The following is a 16,124-nucleotide window of genomic DNA, read 5'->3' on the forward strand; positions in this document are numbered from 1 at the left end:
GACAGTCCACCCATCAAATCCATACCTCTCCAGTTTAGAGAGAAGGATGTTGTGGGGGACCGTGTCAAAGGCCTTACAGAGGTCCCGATAGACAAGATCTGTAGCCCTTCCCGTGTCCACTGAGGTAGTCGCTCCATCATAGAAGGCCACTAGGTCAGGCAGGCAGGACTTGCCCTTGGTGAAGCCATGCTGGCTGTCTCGAATCACCTCCCTGTCCTCCATGTGCCTTAGCAGAGCTTCCAGGATATGTGTGAATAGTCAGTAAGCCTCTTCTGTTCGTGTTCATCTTAAGATCTCTTTGTATTTAGGTATGGGAGAAGAAATAATGTTAATTTGACTCAGGAATGGGTTTTCATGAAGGTGCCCATATCGTATTATCTCTTTCCATTTGGGTTCTTGAGTGGTTTTTAGGGAAAACTGCTAGACCACTGAAAATAAAAATGAATAAACACACACTTTACACGAGGTGAGAGGTTTGTTCCATGGTAAGTGCTAGGACTAGTATGGACTTCTGCACTGTCATCTTCACTTTCTATTCAGAGTGTTGTGGCCTTTTAGAGCTGTCTCGGGGGAAGCTCATCATCAGTCTTGATCTGCCACCTTTTGCAGATGCATTAGTGGTACTTTATAATGCAGAAGTTTAAAAAAAAATTACCATTTTTACAAGTATAGAAGGTAAGCAGAAAAGATAAAAACTAGTTCCAGATTTCATCCTGCAGTCTTGCGTTACCAGAAGAGTATGTTTTAATGTCATCATACTCTACAGTTCTTTAATAAGTGGACAGTTGGAGTTTACCTGGTAGAGCCTAATGGGAGAAATGGATGGGTAGACAGCCTTGCTTTGTTCTGTCCATGCTGCATTTCTAGCAGTAGTGCCACTGTTAAGTGCTGTGAAAATAACTCCCAACTGCGTTCCCTGCTGTGTAATCAAAACCATATGCCAGATGTTTGGCATCTGTGCAGATGTTTCTTTAGTTAGAATCTGCCAGATGCATAAACCTGAGCTTCAACAATAAATGGTGATTGCAATGCAGAACCTGTTAAAAGAAACAAAACAAAACTAGAAAAACACTAAAACTACAAACACGAAAGGTTTCAATTCCAGAATACATAGAGAAAGCTTCTACCTTAATCCACCTATGCTTGTTAAGTAGTTAAAATATTGGAAGAAGTTTCCCTTCTTAGGTTAGCGGGCTTCAGCTGCTTCTTCCTTCCCCCCACTTCCCCCAAATCTAGCCGTTTGAGGAAGGAGACTAGCTGATGTTAGCCTCCTTGGCTGCTTCATGTAATGTTAACTACAGTTCAGCTACAGTAGAATTCAGCTACAGTAGAATTCTTCTCAGTGTGTTGAGGTACTTACACAGTATATACAGAAAACATCCTTATAAGAATCATAGAATGGTTTGGGTTGGAAGGGACCTCTAAAGGTCATCTAGTCCAACCCCCCTGCAGTGAGCAGGGATATCTTCAACTAGATCAGGTTGCTCAGAGCCCCATCCAACCTGACCTTGAATGTTTCCAGGGGTGGGGCATCGGCAACCTGTTCCAGTGCTTCAGCACCCTCATAGTAAAAAAAATTCTTCCTTTTATCTAGTCTGAATCTACCCTCTTGTAGTTTGAAACCATTACCCCTTGTCTTATTGCTACAGGCCCTGTTAAAAAGTCTGTCCCCATCTTTTTTATAAGCCCCCCTTATATATTGAAAGGCTGCAATAAGGTCTCCTTGGAGCGTTCTCTTCCTTCTCCAGGCTAAACAACCCCAACTCTCTCAGCCTTTCCTCATAGAAGAGGGGTTCCATCCCTCTGATCATTTTCATGGCCCTCCTCTGGACCTGCTCTAACAGGTCCATGTCTTTCTTGTACTGAGGACTCCAGAGCTGGATGCAGTGCTCCAGGTGGGGTCTCACCAGAGCGGAGTGGAGGAGCAGAATCACCTCCCTTGACCTGTAGGCCACTGGGAAGCATTGGGTGATCAAATGTACACTTAAAAAGCAGGGCAGGACACAACAATGTGGTATTAGTTATCTAATGGACTATAGGTAATCAGGGTAATTGGGAGAGCAGATGAGATTACTAATCCAGAACAGTTAAGTCTGACCGTGCTTAAGCAAGTTGCATAGCTGAACATGTGAGCTAACTTAGTTGTTGCATTTCTTTGATAAAAGGAATAGCTAGATAACCCTTTTGGGCTGGAGCAGTGGAATTACAGTATTTCTAGGGTATTCTTTTTATTTTTGATTTCTTGGTTTAAAACATTAGTATAGTAAGATACACATCTAATTTAGATACTATTCAATTTCTGTTATCCAAAGTCAATAATTTTATGCTACCTTTAAGTAGTGTTTGTAACCGCAGCTCTTGATGTTCTTATAATGAGAACAATAAGGGTAGCTTGTTATAATAGATGGGGAATATACTTGGCTTTATCCATGCGTTTGTTTTGGGTGCTCTGGTGTCTGCTACAGTACTGAAATTTTGATTAACCCATCTTTCTCAGTCTACAGGCAGAATGGACCTTTAAGTTAGAAATAGTATTGTATACAGTTTGCTGTTTTTAATTCAGATGCTGTTCTTATGTAACTCCTGATAGATGGTCAGAATTTTCATATTCACATATAAGAAAGTGAGTCATACCTTAATAATCTGAAGATTTTGGGGGTGATAGATTCCAAATGGATTTACCAGACTGAAACCAGTCTAGGTTTCAGTTTAACTTTAGAATTCTGGTAAGTAAATGTAAACTTAATATGGCTCTGGAATCTACCTGCCAAATTTGAAACAATTTTGTGTAAGGATCACGAAATCCTGAACTTCTGCATTTACATTTTAGAGTTATCCGTCTGGAGTGTAACAATTAAAGCACATCTTGTCATAGTATTTTCCTCTGCTTTTCTGCAACAGATCTTCAAGACAGGCCTGCCTCTTCATATGCAGAGGGAGCAAGACCAAAAGAGAACTCGTTAAGCACTTTGAGGCTGAATGCATCCATGAACCGCCAGTTGCCTTCTGATCATCAGCCATCTTTTTTCAACAGAGACTCTAACATGAGCTCTTCAAGATCCAGCTATTCTTCAAGACAAAGGAGAAATGAATTGGAATCTCCCCAGAGGAGCATGCAGCCAGCATTTTCTCTTACTGCCATTAGAGATGAAACTCCTTCCTCAAGTGGTTCTGAAAGGGTTTTATCTTCTCAGAGGTCATTGAACGAGCCTGCGGCTGACAGCGAAGGGAGGCGCACAACCAGACAGCTGCTGTCTCGTTTAGCATCTAGTATGTCATCTACATTTTTCTCTCGAAGGTCTAGCCAAGACTCATTGCATACAAGATCATTAGGCTCTGAAGAGTCAACGGTGGTCCCAAGAGTTCAAGCTTCTACTCTGTCGATTAGTAATGGAGCTGCAACTCCAGAAGTTCCAGGACTTCAGACGTCTGAAGCTTCTCAGGGATTTAGTTTTCTTAGACGAAGATGGGGTTTATCAGGAGTTTCACAAAATCATAACTCTGATTCAGATGGGGAAAGTTACAGGCCAGACTCTGAAAGCAGGAGCACAGGATCCTGGTTATCATCATCTTTGAGGAACAGATGTACACCTCTCTTTTCCAGAAGAAGAAGAGAAGGAAGAGATGAATCTGCAAGGATCTCTACCTCTGATACAACTGCTAGATCACAACATGTCTTCAGAAGAAGAGAGTCAGGTGAGGAGACCTCTCTTGAAGCATCAGATAGCCCTCCTCGGGCTTCTGTTAGCAGACCACCAACACCTGCAGTATCTGGTATTCCTACAGCTACTGCCTCCCCACCAGATTCAGCCCACAGTAGGAGAAGTTCTGGAATTCTGCCTGGTTCTCTCTTTCGCTTTGCAGTGCCTCCAACATTAGGAAGCAGTCTGTCTGACAATCTTATGATAACTGTAGATATTATTCCCTCTGGCTGGAATCAGTCTGATGGACAAGAAAGTGGCAAGTCTAAAATACCACCTTCAAGAGATCCAGAAAGACTCCAGAAAATTAAAGAGAGGTAAATTAGTACGGTTTTTTGAGATAATAAAATGTACCTGACTTAACATGAGAGGGTTTTCTGTAACCATGATGTTAAAAGGAGACTTTTCTTCAAAGAAGGCAGCAACTCGGTCCTCTGTCACCTGTGTTCTCACTTTTGTCTTTAGAGAAACTTGTTTTAATCCTCGTAGGTTTGAGAACAGTTTGATGAATGGAATTGTCATTATAAAAAGTCTTACGTGAAATGTGTCACAGCCTTTGTTGATATTCCTTCCTATTCAGCCTGCTTTTAGAAGATTCTGAAGATGAAGAGGGTGACTTATGCAGGATCTGTCAGATGTCCTCTGCAAGTTCTGACAACCTTTTAATAGAGCCATGCAAATGCACTGGAAGTCTGCAGTATGTTCACCAGGAGTGCATGAAAAAATGGCTGCAGTCCAAGATTAATTCAGGTAAAGCAGACTAGACCAAGGTAGACTTCCAGTTACGTTGGGAGGCTTACCAGGAGGGTTACTCTTACTAATATTAAGGTACTTATTTGAAAAATGAGCAGCTGGGAACAAACAGTAGTGTGGCACTTCCAGGCTTATTGTGTGTCTGTGCAGCTTCTTATGTGAGTAGTTCCAAGAACTGTATTTGTCATTCAGAGAATTAAATTTTTGGGATTGTCTACTAAGATATTAGACAAAATATAATGTTGCAGAAGTGTAGCTTTAGAGCTACTCTACTACTTTGGGTGAGTTTGTTCCCCACCCTTCGTCATGCATGTGGTTCTAGTTTTTAAGACTTACAGCCAGGCTATAAGGAATTTGAAAATCTAAAAATGTTTCTCTGTTGTAACTATACTTTTTTTTTTTTTGAAGATACTAACTCGTGTTCAAGGCAGTTAAAACTGCTTGTTCAAAAAATTACTTTGAAGTGCATATAGAATTTTTTTTAAGAAACAGTTCAGAAATTGCACACTGTACAAATGTTTTTGTCATAAGTTGATTGAGCAGTTTATAACTAAGTTACCTGTGGTATTTTTAAGATTTAAAAATAGGTGGCTTGGTAGAAGACATGAAGATCATGGAATACTTTTTACCAAAGGAAGGTGCTAGCATGTTTAGTTTTTTTACTCGGTATCAGGTGACCCATGTCAGAGCAGGGATGTATTAAAAGCCTTAGCGTGTAGGAGAAATTAATTTGAAGTATTTAACTATATAAGACATAAATCCACCATAAACTTGCTTTGTTCATCTTGTTGCTTATGGAGCAGCTTGTTTTAAACCTGGTACTTTTAAGACAAAATGTTACTCTGGCAATAACTTTAAGCTATTCCAGTATATTTATTATAACTTTTGTGTATATTTGGATTACACTGTAGAATTCAAACAGCCCAAGCAGCGATTTTATGCCAGACTTTCTGTAAGAGGCATATGGTGTCCAGAATGGACGTGAGGCAAGATACGTGGAGCTGGGTAAACATTCTATAGCATTTAAGTTCTGACAGTAGCAGCTGGTCACTACATTAATCTTAGAGGCTTTCTTTTCTTCTAACCTTGCTCTGCAAAATAAAGCCAAGAATTAGTTACAGTTTGTAATGCTTGTATAATTGTGTCCTATGTTATAGATTGTTGCAACTTGACACTGACTTTCCTCCTGCCCCTCCCCACCAGGTTCTTCTTTGGAAGCAGTAACAACTTGTGAACTGTGCAAGGAGAAGTTGCATCTGAATCTGGAAGACTTTGACATTCATGAACTCTATAGGGCACATGCAAATGAACAAGTTAGTATATTTTGCCTAATTTGGTAAGTGTTGGTTTAGTGCTGGGAGGGTGCTCTTCTTTAGAGAAGGAAAATGCATCTCCTTTTCAGAAGGACTGTTACGGACGTAAAGTAATGTCAACATGGAACAGATTTTCTCCTCAATATTCAGACAAATTCTATCTTCCTGCTGTGCTGCTTATAGCTGAGCTTTCAGTAAGTGTAATATATCTCTTATCCTTTTCTTAGTTGCAGATCTGTCATCTAGCTTTGCAGTCCAGTGTCTCTGCCACATAGGTGCAGTGGGAATACTAGTATGATTAGATTGAATTTCACATTGTCATGAATTGTCTTTGCTTTTAGCTGTTCTTTAACACACTTAAGCTGTTTTAAATATACCATTAAAAACTTCTTTTATTTCATTAGAGTGGTAGAAGCGAACCTCTTTTCTAACAGCTTCCTGCTGCTCCTTCAAGTCCTTTCCTAAATTAAAAATAATTAAAGGCCCATTAGTTTTACTCTCGTTATATAAAATACATTATCTTAGAACTACTGTAGTAGTGTAGTACACTACACTGTGTAGTAGTGTACACTACTTGTGTAGTATTTAAAAATGAATAAATAACAAAAAGCTGGCATTATTTTGATGAACTTTATTCAGGGGGTTTTCCTTATTCTCTGGGTTGTATTCTGTGAATATAGAAAGACTAATGAAATTTGCCTACCTCAGAAGTTGAAAGAAAATACAAAGTGACACCAGTTTTGGGGCCAAACATCAATCTCTGATTTTCTTATTAGTTAGAATAAGCTCTTACCCTAGTATTCTAGTTCCTGTCACTTGGGCCAGACTGAAAAGTCTTTCTCGAGAGTGCCATCATCTTATGTTTTAGCACTACTGATTGTTAGTTACTGTCACTGTACTTTGATAGAAATAAGAGCTTTGAAACTTTTTCCTGAAGAATTTACTCTAAATGATCAGTTCAGTAGTAGCATTTTGAAAGTTTTTCTTCATCTTAGCAGGGAAAATAATTTCTCAGAATACTTACAATATTATAAAGTTCTTAGAATATTTCCCTTTATTTCGGCTTTCTGTAAAGCGTTGGGACCACTGAAAAGAAACCAGCCAAGTTTGTGGTTTTTATTTTCCCCAGTGGTATAATACTCTGATTCTCAGATTCCTTCCTGTGTAAACTAATCATGCTGACTGAGATTTTATTTGTAGAACTCTATTTATCTTCAAGGATAACATGTTAGATCTGGGGTGGGTGGCAAGAACCAGAAGTATAAATAGCTTTTCAGTAATTAAAATTTTTTAGTATTACATTTCCCTAATTCTCTTGGAACAATTAGAGATCAAATACATACTGTTTCCTGTGTAAACTATCATGCTGACTGAGATTTTATTTGTAGAACTCTATTTATCTTCAAGGATAACATGTTAGATCTGGGGTGGGTGGCAAGAACCAGAAGTATAAATAGCTTTTCAGTAATTAAAATTTTTTAGTATTACATTTCCCTAATTCTCTTGGAACAATTAGAGATCAAATACATACTGTTTCCAGTGAAATTTAATTCTTGTTGTATTTCTTGAATCATATATGCAGACATATCACTGACATTCTGAATGTTTCTTTTGATCTCCTTTAAGGCAGACTATGAATTTATCAGCTCTGGTCTCTACCTTGTAGTGTTGTTACACTTATGCGAGCAGCGCTTTTCTGATATGCTAGGAACTGCAAGTGAGGCCAGCACACGTGTCAGAGTAAGTATGCAGTGATTTTGTGGCAGGAATTGCTCGTACAGAGAAATTGGAACTAGATTGCTACCTTGAGCGATAGATAGGTAGCTAGGAGCTAGATACCCAAGAAGCATGCTTATTTAACGAATTTAGGTTTAAAAATGGTCTGGGTTTGTCAATGCGGTAATTGAAACTGAAGGTACTACTTTATTGCAGTTACTGTGTTGCAAAATCATTTTTGTCAAGGTTGTTGGTAATTCATTGCTTTGCGTGTATGTTGTCATGATTATTGTGAATTTATGCAAAACTGGAAGGTTAACCTCCCTCTGTACAAAACATGCAGTTGAGAATGTTGGACTGTCTTACTTGATCAATTTTTCTCATTATGCCAGTCTACATTGCAAAGGTCTAGACCTTGCAGTGCTTGCCTACTGGATTGCACCTAAATATGTACTTGAATATTACATTCTGAAACTGGCTAGCTATAGTATGATTTTCTGGCATTAGTCAAAGCTCTTTATAGTTGTATTTGACTGGATTCTTGTCACTTAAATGGCTTGGCTTAGAAATGCAGTAAGTACACATTTTACGGGTAAGAGATCATCTTACAAAGTTATTTCTGCATAGTGACTCATTCAGAAATCCTGTATTCTGCATGTTTATTTGATACTAGCTAATGAATCAGTGCTCTTCGTCAGCTGAGCTCCTGAAAAGCTGATTATTATTGTTTGTTTGGTTTTTTTAATTATACAAAGAATTGTCAATATTAAGTTTGTCCAACGCTTATTGGAATGGTTGCTAGGAGGTACTAGGCCCTTGGGGTAGAGGCAGGTCTGTGCTCTAATCTCTTAATGTATTAGAACAGTGGTCCTCTTTTCTGTACGCATCTAATGTAGAGCTTGTGTTCCATGATCCACAAATGAAATGTCCAGTTTTCTCTGCTACAAGTGTAGAGACGTAAAAGACACATAATCTAATAGCAGCCAGTACAGGTTATTAGCTTGAGTGCATTGCAGAAATAAGATGTTTTTACTGGTTTTTCATCAGAGGCAGCATTACACAGTTGTGTGACGCTGCATTTTAAACCAGTGAGAGCACCGATGTGTGTTTGGTACCGAGCATACAACTGAGCTATGGAAACTGTAGCATTATATTCTTGTTTCATTTTATTTGCTGTCTCTCAACATCCGGACTGTCACTGAAACAGTGATGTAGACTGTCACTGACAAAAAAACACTTGGCTGAGACTTTCAAAGTTGCCTAGGAAACTTGTATTCCTAGGGATTTTGGCTTTGCGTTTTGATACCACGTTCTTCTAATGTTAAACTGCCACCATTGCCTAATAGTAATCCTGATCTTAAACTTTTTATTTACAGGTAAAATCTTAAGTGTATTTATGCATTTTTTTATTAACTTCGTTCAGTCAGAGGGTTCTGTTTTGCCATATTATTGGTGAAGTAAATGAAATGGATCCAACTAATGCAGTCCTTACAGATTATGTTTTTCTGCATTACAATTTCTAGGAATGGTTTTCATAAAACTGGCACTTGTTTATGTGTGCTACTTTCGAAATTGATGTGTTTTACAGACTGTAGAACATGAAGATGATGCCACTAACTGCTACCAGAAACATTTGACGTAGAGTGGAAGCTGAAATAACTGTGCAATAGCAATTTGAAGTCTAATGTGTGGGGATTTATATTAAATTTTGCATTGGTTTTTGTAAGTTGGGCAAATGGGTTAGGGTAACTGACATCTGGGATGAAGCTTTGGGATGTAAAAAGTGAAGAAAGTGAAGAAAACTTTGCTAACTTGTTGCAAATTTCTGCAGATAACTTTGCAACTTTTAAACTACTTTCTCTCTGCCTTGTTTCTAGTTTATTAACCTTGCAAGAACTCTTCAGGCACATATGGAAGATATTGAAAGTAGGTGCTTCCCCTCTTCCCCTCCCCTCCCACTAGATCAAGTCAAAGTTAAATCGAGTACAATCCTCCTTGCCAAGATTCATAATACCAAACTTAATTATGGAAAATTTTACTTTACCCAGCAGTGCTTTTTCCATTATCAGTAGAATTATTCTGAGGGGGAACTGTTTTTAATTCTCCATGATTAATTTCCCAACAGCATAGAGTTGTTTAGACCACAGAAGTGTTTTCTGCAAGTGATAACAAGATTCCTCCCTAGTTACAGTTTGGTTATTGTAATTCTAGTAGTACGTAGTTATGGAATTGGTGATGACCTTCAGGTTGTAGCCTTTTACATGGGTCCTAGTAGAAAATAAACATTAAAGTTTAATTTCACTGTACTGAAATTACCATACTTCTCTTGCCATTCTTCTCCCCTTTCTTTTTTTGGCCTCTTTTCCCCTTTCTTTTTTTCTATCAGCACATACTTTTTGGTTGTGTGTATTCCTTGATCAGACCTATCCACTTCAGGAATGAATTTTAACAGTTGCCAATTTTGGCAAAGGACTAGCCTACTTTTCACCTAATGGCTTCTTCAGTGTGCTTAAATTCAAAACTATATGCTGACTTCTGGTAAATGTATCCTGAATCTAAGTATTATTTCTGGGCATGATGAATAGGCAGTAGAAGGATAGTTGATCTACCTTTTTTTTTTCCCTAATGCATATGTGAATATCAACATTCGAAGTCTGTATATGAATTTTCAGTGCACGGGATGTATTTGGAGTACAATAAGGAATGTTGTGTGTGTGTAAGTTTTAGTTCAAGGAGCAGGTGATTATTTCTGCAATTAGAGCAGAAAAGGTGGGCTCGAGTTCAGAATTTATTCCTAAGTTATGTGCATCCTTATTAGAGTAAAAATTAATGAGTGCCATTTTACACAGTAATCTATATTTAATTCAGGCTTTATCTAACTTGCCGGTGAGGAATACTGAGTTTTAGATTTATTATAGATGCTACTTTAGTTACATTTCTCTTCTAAGAACTGGGGAAGTGAGGAGACAGACCTTGCTTCTTTCTGTATTCAGAGATGGAACAAGTTACGGGAGTGTAAATGCTTGCTTGACTGCAAATTTTGCTTATGAGGACAGATTAAATTCCTGTTACGGACAAGCTAACTCTTTACAAACCTATTGTAGATGCGTGTACTGACTTTTTTTATTATAGTTGACAAGTGTGTATTTGTCTTCTAATTCACCTTGCAACAATAAAATCCTATGCATATGTGGGCTTTATGTTCATTTTGCATATGCTGAAAGAATGGGGGTGGAGAGAGGAGGCTGCTTCCAAGTAGGCCTGACTTCATTGCATTAAACAACATATATATAAAAAAATTTTAAGAGTCTTTCTGTTTGTTTAGACCGGCGAACCTTTCTAGATATTTTAGTATCCAAATTGTTAACTTTGTGAGTCATTTCTTTCCCTTGTGTTGGGTGCTGCTGTCATGGATTGAATATATTCTCCTCTGACTACTGTTGGAATTAGCCACTGTAAACACTACATAAAAGTTGAATCTCTGGCGTAATTAAGTTTTCTTCCTTTTATTTTGAGGAAGAACAGCAGGAGGACGCTGCACTTTGTGATGTCGAGTTTTGATTTGAAAATGCTGTATTTTTCAGACATGAGATGCATTTAAAAATTAAGCTGTGTAATTACACAAGGTTTGGGCGGGTATTACAAGCTGCTATTTAATATTATAAAATTACCTTTGTTTCCACTACTTATCTTAGAGTGTTCTAATGTCAGAGACCTTTGTCAAGGCTTCTGATTATACTCTGTTGTTCCAACAGCTTCTGAGGATGATTCTGAAGACTGATGCTGGTAGAAACTTCATACTGCAAGAGACAAATGGAATTGCTGCAGAAATGCTGAACTGGCAAGAATAACATCAATGTGCATTTGGTTTTTTTCCTCTCCTTAGTAAAAAGCGCATTGAATATTACTGTAGTTTTTGAAGCATTGTTGAATTCGCAATCAACTGCTGCACAGTGGAACTCGGTGGACTTGAAAACTGCTCAGCATGTGCGAGGATTAGATACATATACAGCAACTTCCTTTTTTAAATGATGAGGATGATGTGCTTTGTTTTGGAAGACATCAGATTTTGAATATTTAAGGAAGCTCTATCTCCCTTTATGTTTCCTTCTTACTGTAGTCATATTTCTGGTTTTGTCTATCAAGTTTTGCTCCTCTACTGGCACTAAGTGGTTATAGTGGGTTTCAGGGTGAGGGTGGGCGGGGAGGGTGGGGATGTCCATGTACTTAAATAGGTTTTGTTTGGGTTTTTTTAAATGCCTCTGTTGCTGCATCTTATAATAACTGATTGCTTCCAGTGTTAATGAATGAACAGGAGGATGAGCAAGATATTGTAGAGGTTGTTTGGTTTTTGATTTATTTGAAGATTATTATTTAACTCAAAAAGCAATAAGAACTTGCAGTGGTCTTCTAATACTTAGTGATGGGTTTTTTTATGTACCGGTTTGGAAATTGGAGATTATATTTGATATTATGTGGCTGTTCCATTATGGAATATTGCAGGTGTAAAGTCTTGCATTTCAGCATTCCTAGCAGATACGCAACTTGATAAAGACCTAAGGTTGTTAAGTTTAATCAGACTTTTTTAGATCCCACCTTCACTGTTCAATACACTGGTTATCAATGTGTTCTGTTCAAAGCACTGGTTATCAATGTGTTTTCTAGTGTTGTCACTTCTTTATAAATAAAGATGATAGAGGTATGCATCTCTGCTGGTATTGTCCATTTTATTTAAACATGGATATTTTCCAGAACTTACACTTGAAAACTTAGAAAGCTATAGTCTGTGGTATATCTTTACTAATGTTTGTAAATTCTTATGCAGCTATTTAAGATTGTTTCTGACCATTTTGGATTGAAATGCTTTATATGAATGGTGGTACAATAAATTGTCATACATGTATCGGAATTGTATTTGCTATAAATATTTATGTTAGCCTTTTTAATTACTACAGTAATTAATGTATCTGCAAAGAGTGCAGTATGTTGAAATACCTTGAGTTTAGTTTATTGTTTCAGTATGTAAAACTAATTTGTGCGGAAGAAAGGATGTGCCTTAACAGCTGAAATGAACTCACGTGATTTTAAGAGTTAACTTTGTTAGCGTTACATGAGATAGCCTGTCATCTATAAGACTTGAAAGAAAATGGAATGCTAAGGAAATTGCACATTTCTGTGCTCATTCTGGTAACCTTAGGCATTGGGTATTCAGTGCCAACACTCGGAAGTATCATTCCAGCAATTAGTTGAAACACAGCTCTCAGACATTAATTTGAAAAGTGAAGGTCCAGGCATACGTAAAAATAATTCTAACTCATTTCTGAAGGAAGTGAATTCAGGTTTATAATAAAAGTTAAATGTTTAATCCTTTCTGAGTTAGTTGGTATAGCTTAATAAAACATCATACAATGAAGCAGACTATTTCATATGCACTCAATACATTTAGAGTTACAAGCATGAGCTCTGATAGCCTAATAAATTGATGACTTGAAGGCTATTTTTAATTTTTTTTTCTGTCCTTGTAACAAATAGCATTCCATGGAGGTGAGCAATTTAAGTAGCTGCATTCCACGTACAAATTCAGTTCAAGTGAATCGTCACTTTGTTGTCCTGCAGCCTGGTTGAGCTCCAGCGCAAATGAAGGAGTGACATGGGGGAATATCAAGGTGGAATTGGTGAAGAGCAGAGGGTCTGAATGCACCAATTGGGAAGAATGCTGCTGCCAGCTCCAGCTGCCTCCCCCGAGGAGAGCTCTGCCTCGCAACCCAGACCCCCCCTAGCTATAGCAGGGTAGAGGCTGGGAGCAGCCAGGATTTGTTGTCTTGCATATACCTGTGCTGTGAGATCTCTGTTCATGGGAGCATCTGTCTGTGCAAGTTCTTGTGGGTCCATGCAAGTGTATTTCTGTCAGCACAAAGCATATACGTGTTCATGCAAGTGTCTGTGCAAGCATGTATTTGTCTTGTCTGCTGATGCTGTCTCATGCCAGCACCATGTTCTCTCCCTGGGTTTGGAGACATAGGGAATGGCTACAGCTTCTTGCTGGTTCTAGCTGTTCCCAGGTGTACCTGATCCTCAGTGGTGGGCCCAGATCTCCCCAATGAGGCCAGTGATGACAGATCTAGGTGTGGATGGCATCATGCTGATGGGAATAAGCTGCAGAGTTGAGTGCCTCATCTCATCCTGGAGCTGTGGGGTTCATAGAGCCCAAAGGTGTTGCTCAGTGCTGTTGTGAGTCCTTAGGGCTGTGGCTCCCTCAGATGGACATGCTTACAAGCATCCATCCTGGGGTTCTACAGCTGCTTCTGTGTTGGGGTGAGGGGGAGGGCATGTGTTTTCATGTCACAATTTTGACTTTTGCTACTGTGTGTGTACTACTCTTTTGTTGTGTGCCAACATCATCTTCCAGGTTGCTTGTACTGCACTGAGCTGTATTGTTTCAAATATCATTCATCTTGTGCGTTGTTAGGCTCCTCCCAAACCTGGCCATGGTTCTGGCTCTTCTGCCACTCTTTCATTATGAGGAAGTGACTTCAGGCTTGATACCACTATCTCTGGACAAGTGTCTTACACAGGAGATCTAGAAAGATGCTGGAACAGCAAAGGATGAGCAGTGTAAGCTTTCAGTGAGCTTAATGAGCTCAGAACAGAAAAGCCTGGAGTTCTGGGTCATCTAGCATGTAATAACACTGGAGTTGGAAAGGTAGAGGGTTTAATTCTAGCTATGGTATCTGTGTTTCAGGCAGTTGGACTAGATGATTGTTGTAGGCTCCTTCCAACTGAACTATTCTGTTCTAGAGTCAGGTGGGTTGTAGGTCCATTCCAACTGAACTATACCATTCTAGAGTCAGGTGAGTTGTGTGTGTGGAATTCTGTGTGCTGCTTGTTTGGAAAATGAAGGGGGGTGTTCCCTGTGGGCCACCATGTGTGTCTGATAGTTATGTGGTACAACTGGTGCAATATTGAAGGCTCGGGACCTCTAGTAAATGAAGCGGGTGCAGGCTTTGTTGTTGGTTTCTGCATACGTATGTAGTAACCTTGTATGTCTGAGATAGGTTGCTGGGTTGAAAATGGATAGGAGACTGCAATGCATTTCTGTGTTACAGAAGATGACTTGCAGTCTTCTCTTTTTCTGCAGTCTGAGCACTTGAGAGGAATTGTCAGCCAAGGCTGGCTGAAGGAGTTCCTGAGTTGTGCCCTTAATTTCCACCAAACGGCATGGAAGTGGGTAAATACGGAGAATTGCCTTCTAGTCTACTTGGGATGGCCCCATTTGCCACCCTTTTCCCTCATGCTCCCTGTGTTTGTCTTCCAGTGCATTGCAGAGCCCTCTAATGGCCCGTCAGTCCCTTCAGATGTCCTCTGTTTCACTTGGATTCTCTTATTACCCACTCTATTTTCGTTTCTGTTTCCCCAAATCCCTCTGTTTGCCTTCCAGTCTCCTTAGAGAACTCATTTGCCCTCTGACCCCCTCGAGAGCCCTCCATTGGTCTTTTGGTGCACCCCACACACTCCTCCAGTTGCCTTTTGTTTCCCTCAGGACCCCTCAACTTGGTTTTTGGTGCAACCCAGACACCTCCATTTGCCTCCGTTATGCCCCACAGCCCTCCGTTAGAATTCAGACCTCCTCAGGGCTACTTCATTGTCCTTAAAGTCTGCCACAGAGCTCTTTTCTTTGCCTCTGTCACACCCCAGAGCCCTTTGCTTGTGCTCTGATCCCCTCAGGACACCTTCATGTGCTGTCGCTCCCATCAGGATCCCCCTGCTTTTTGTTTTCCAGTTCCCTCAGGACCCCTTCTTATTGGTCCTCTGATTCCCCTCAGGATCCCTCCATTTCAGTGTTCCCTAGATCCCTCTGACTGTCATCTAGTTCCTTCAGGACCTATTTATTTGCCACCCTGTCTTCTCATGACTCATCTGCCCTCCTTGCACCCAGGGCACTCTGCTCCTGTGGTGTCCTCAGATCCCCTTATTAGCTCTCCATTTGCCTTTCTGTGTATCATATGTCCCACTGTTGCCCTTCTGTGCACCCCAGAAGCCTTCTGTTTCCTGTGAGGATTCTCTGTCTGCCCTTTAAACTCTTCAGGAACCCTCCGTTGCTCTTCTGGTATGCCGCAGAGCCCTCCGATTCATAGAATGACAGAATAGTTGAGGGTGTTAGGGATCATCAACATCACCATGCCCATCCACACATACACGCATCCCACTTAACGCAGTCAAGTGGAGCAGGTTGCTCAGGACCATGCCCAGTCAGGTTTTTAATATGTCCAAGGGTGGAAAATCCACAGCTTCTCTGGGTGACCTGTTCCAACGTTTAAGCATGCCTACAGTGAAGAAAAAAAAAAAAGATTTTTTTCATGTTTAAATGGCATTTCCTGTATGTCACTTTGTGTCCATTGTCTCTTGTCCTGTTGCTGGGCACCACTGAGAAGAGTCTGGCTCCATCTTCCTTACTTCCTCCCATCAGGTACTTATGCACAGTGATAGGATTCATAGAACCATAGAATCATTAAGGTTGGAAAAGCCTCCAAGATCATCGAGTCCACCCGTCACCCCAACACCACCATGCCCACTAAACCCTAAGCGCCTCATCTACACGTCTTTTAAATACTTCCAGGGCCAGGGACTCAACCACTGCCCT

The 16,124-nt window shown here is 39.8% G+C and overlaps 1 protein-coding gene across 4 annotated transcripts in view; it reads left to right on the plus strand.

Annotated features, from left to right (window-relative positions):
• Positions 1 to 12,092, plus strand: part of MARCH7 (membrane associated ring-CH-type finger 7) — a 26,819-nt gene extending 14,727 nt beyond the window's left edge. Inside the window, exons 6-11 of one of the 4 annotated variants that reach the window (XM_009273166.2) lie at positions 2,902 to 4,018; positions 4,282 to 4,451; positions 5,658 to 5,767; positions 7,394 to 7,507; positions 9,361 to 9,409; positions 11,239 to 12,092. In XM_009273166.2, the coding sequence (XP_009271441.1) occupies positions 2,902 to 4,018; positions 4,282 to 4,451; positions 5,658 to 5,767; positions 7,394 to 7,507; positions 9,361 to 9,409; positions 11,239 to 11,264 (1,586 nt within the window). In that variant the 3' untranslated portion in view covers positions 11,265 to 12,092. The remainder of the gene's footprint in view (positions 1 to 2,901; positions 4,019 to 4,281; positions 4,452 to 5,657; positions 5,768 to 7,393; positions 7,508 to 9,360; positions 9,410 to 11,238) is intronic. The other 3 variants (XM_019470450.1, XM_019470451.1, XM_019470449.1) reach the window with 3 other exon arrangements.
• Positions 12,093 to 16,124: the final 4,032 nt, after the last annotated feature.

This window comes from Aptenodytes forsteri, unplaced genomic scaffold, assembly GCF_000699145.1.
Source record: "Aptenodytes forsteri isolate BGI_AS27 unplaced genomic scaffold, ASM69914v1 Scaffold174, whole genome shotgun sequence".
Classification (NCBI taxonomy): Eukaryota; Metazoa; Chordata; class Aves; order Sphenisciformes; family Spheniscidae; genus Aptenodytes; species Aptenodytes forsteri.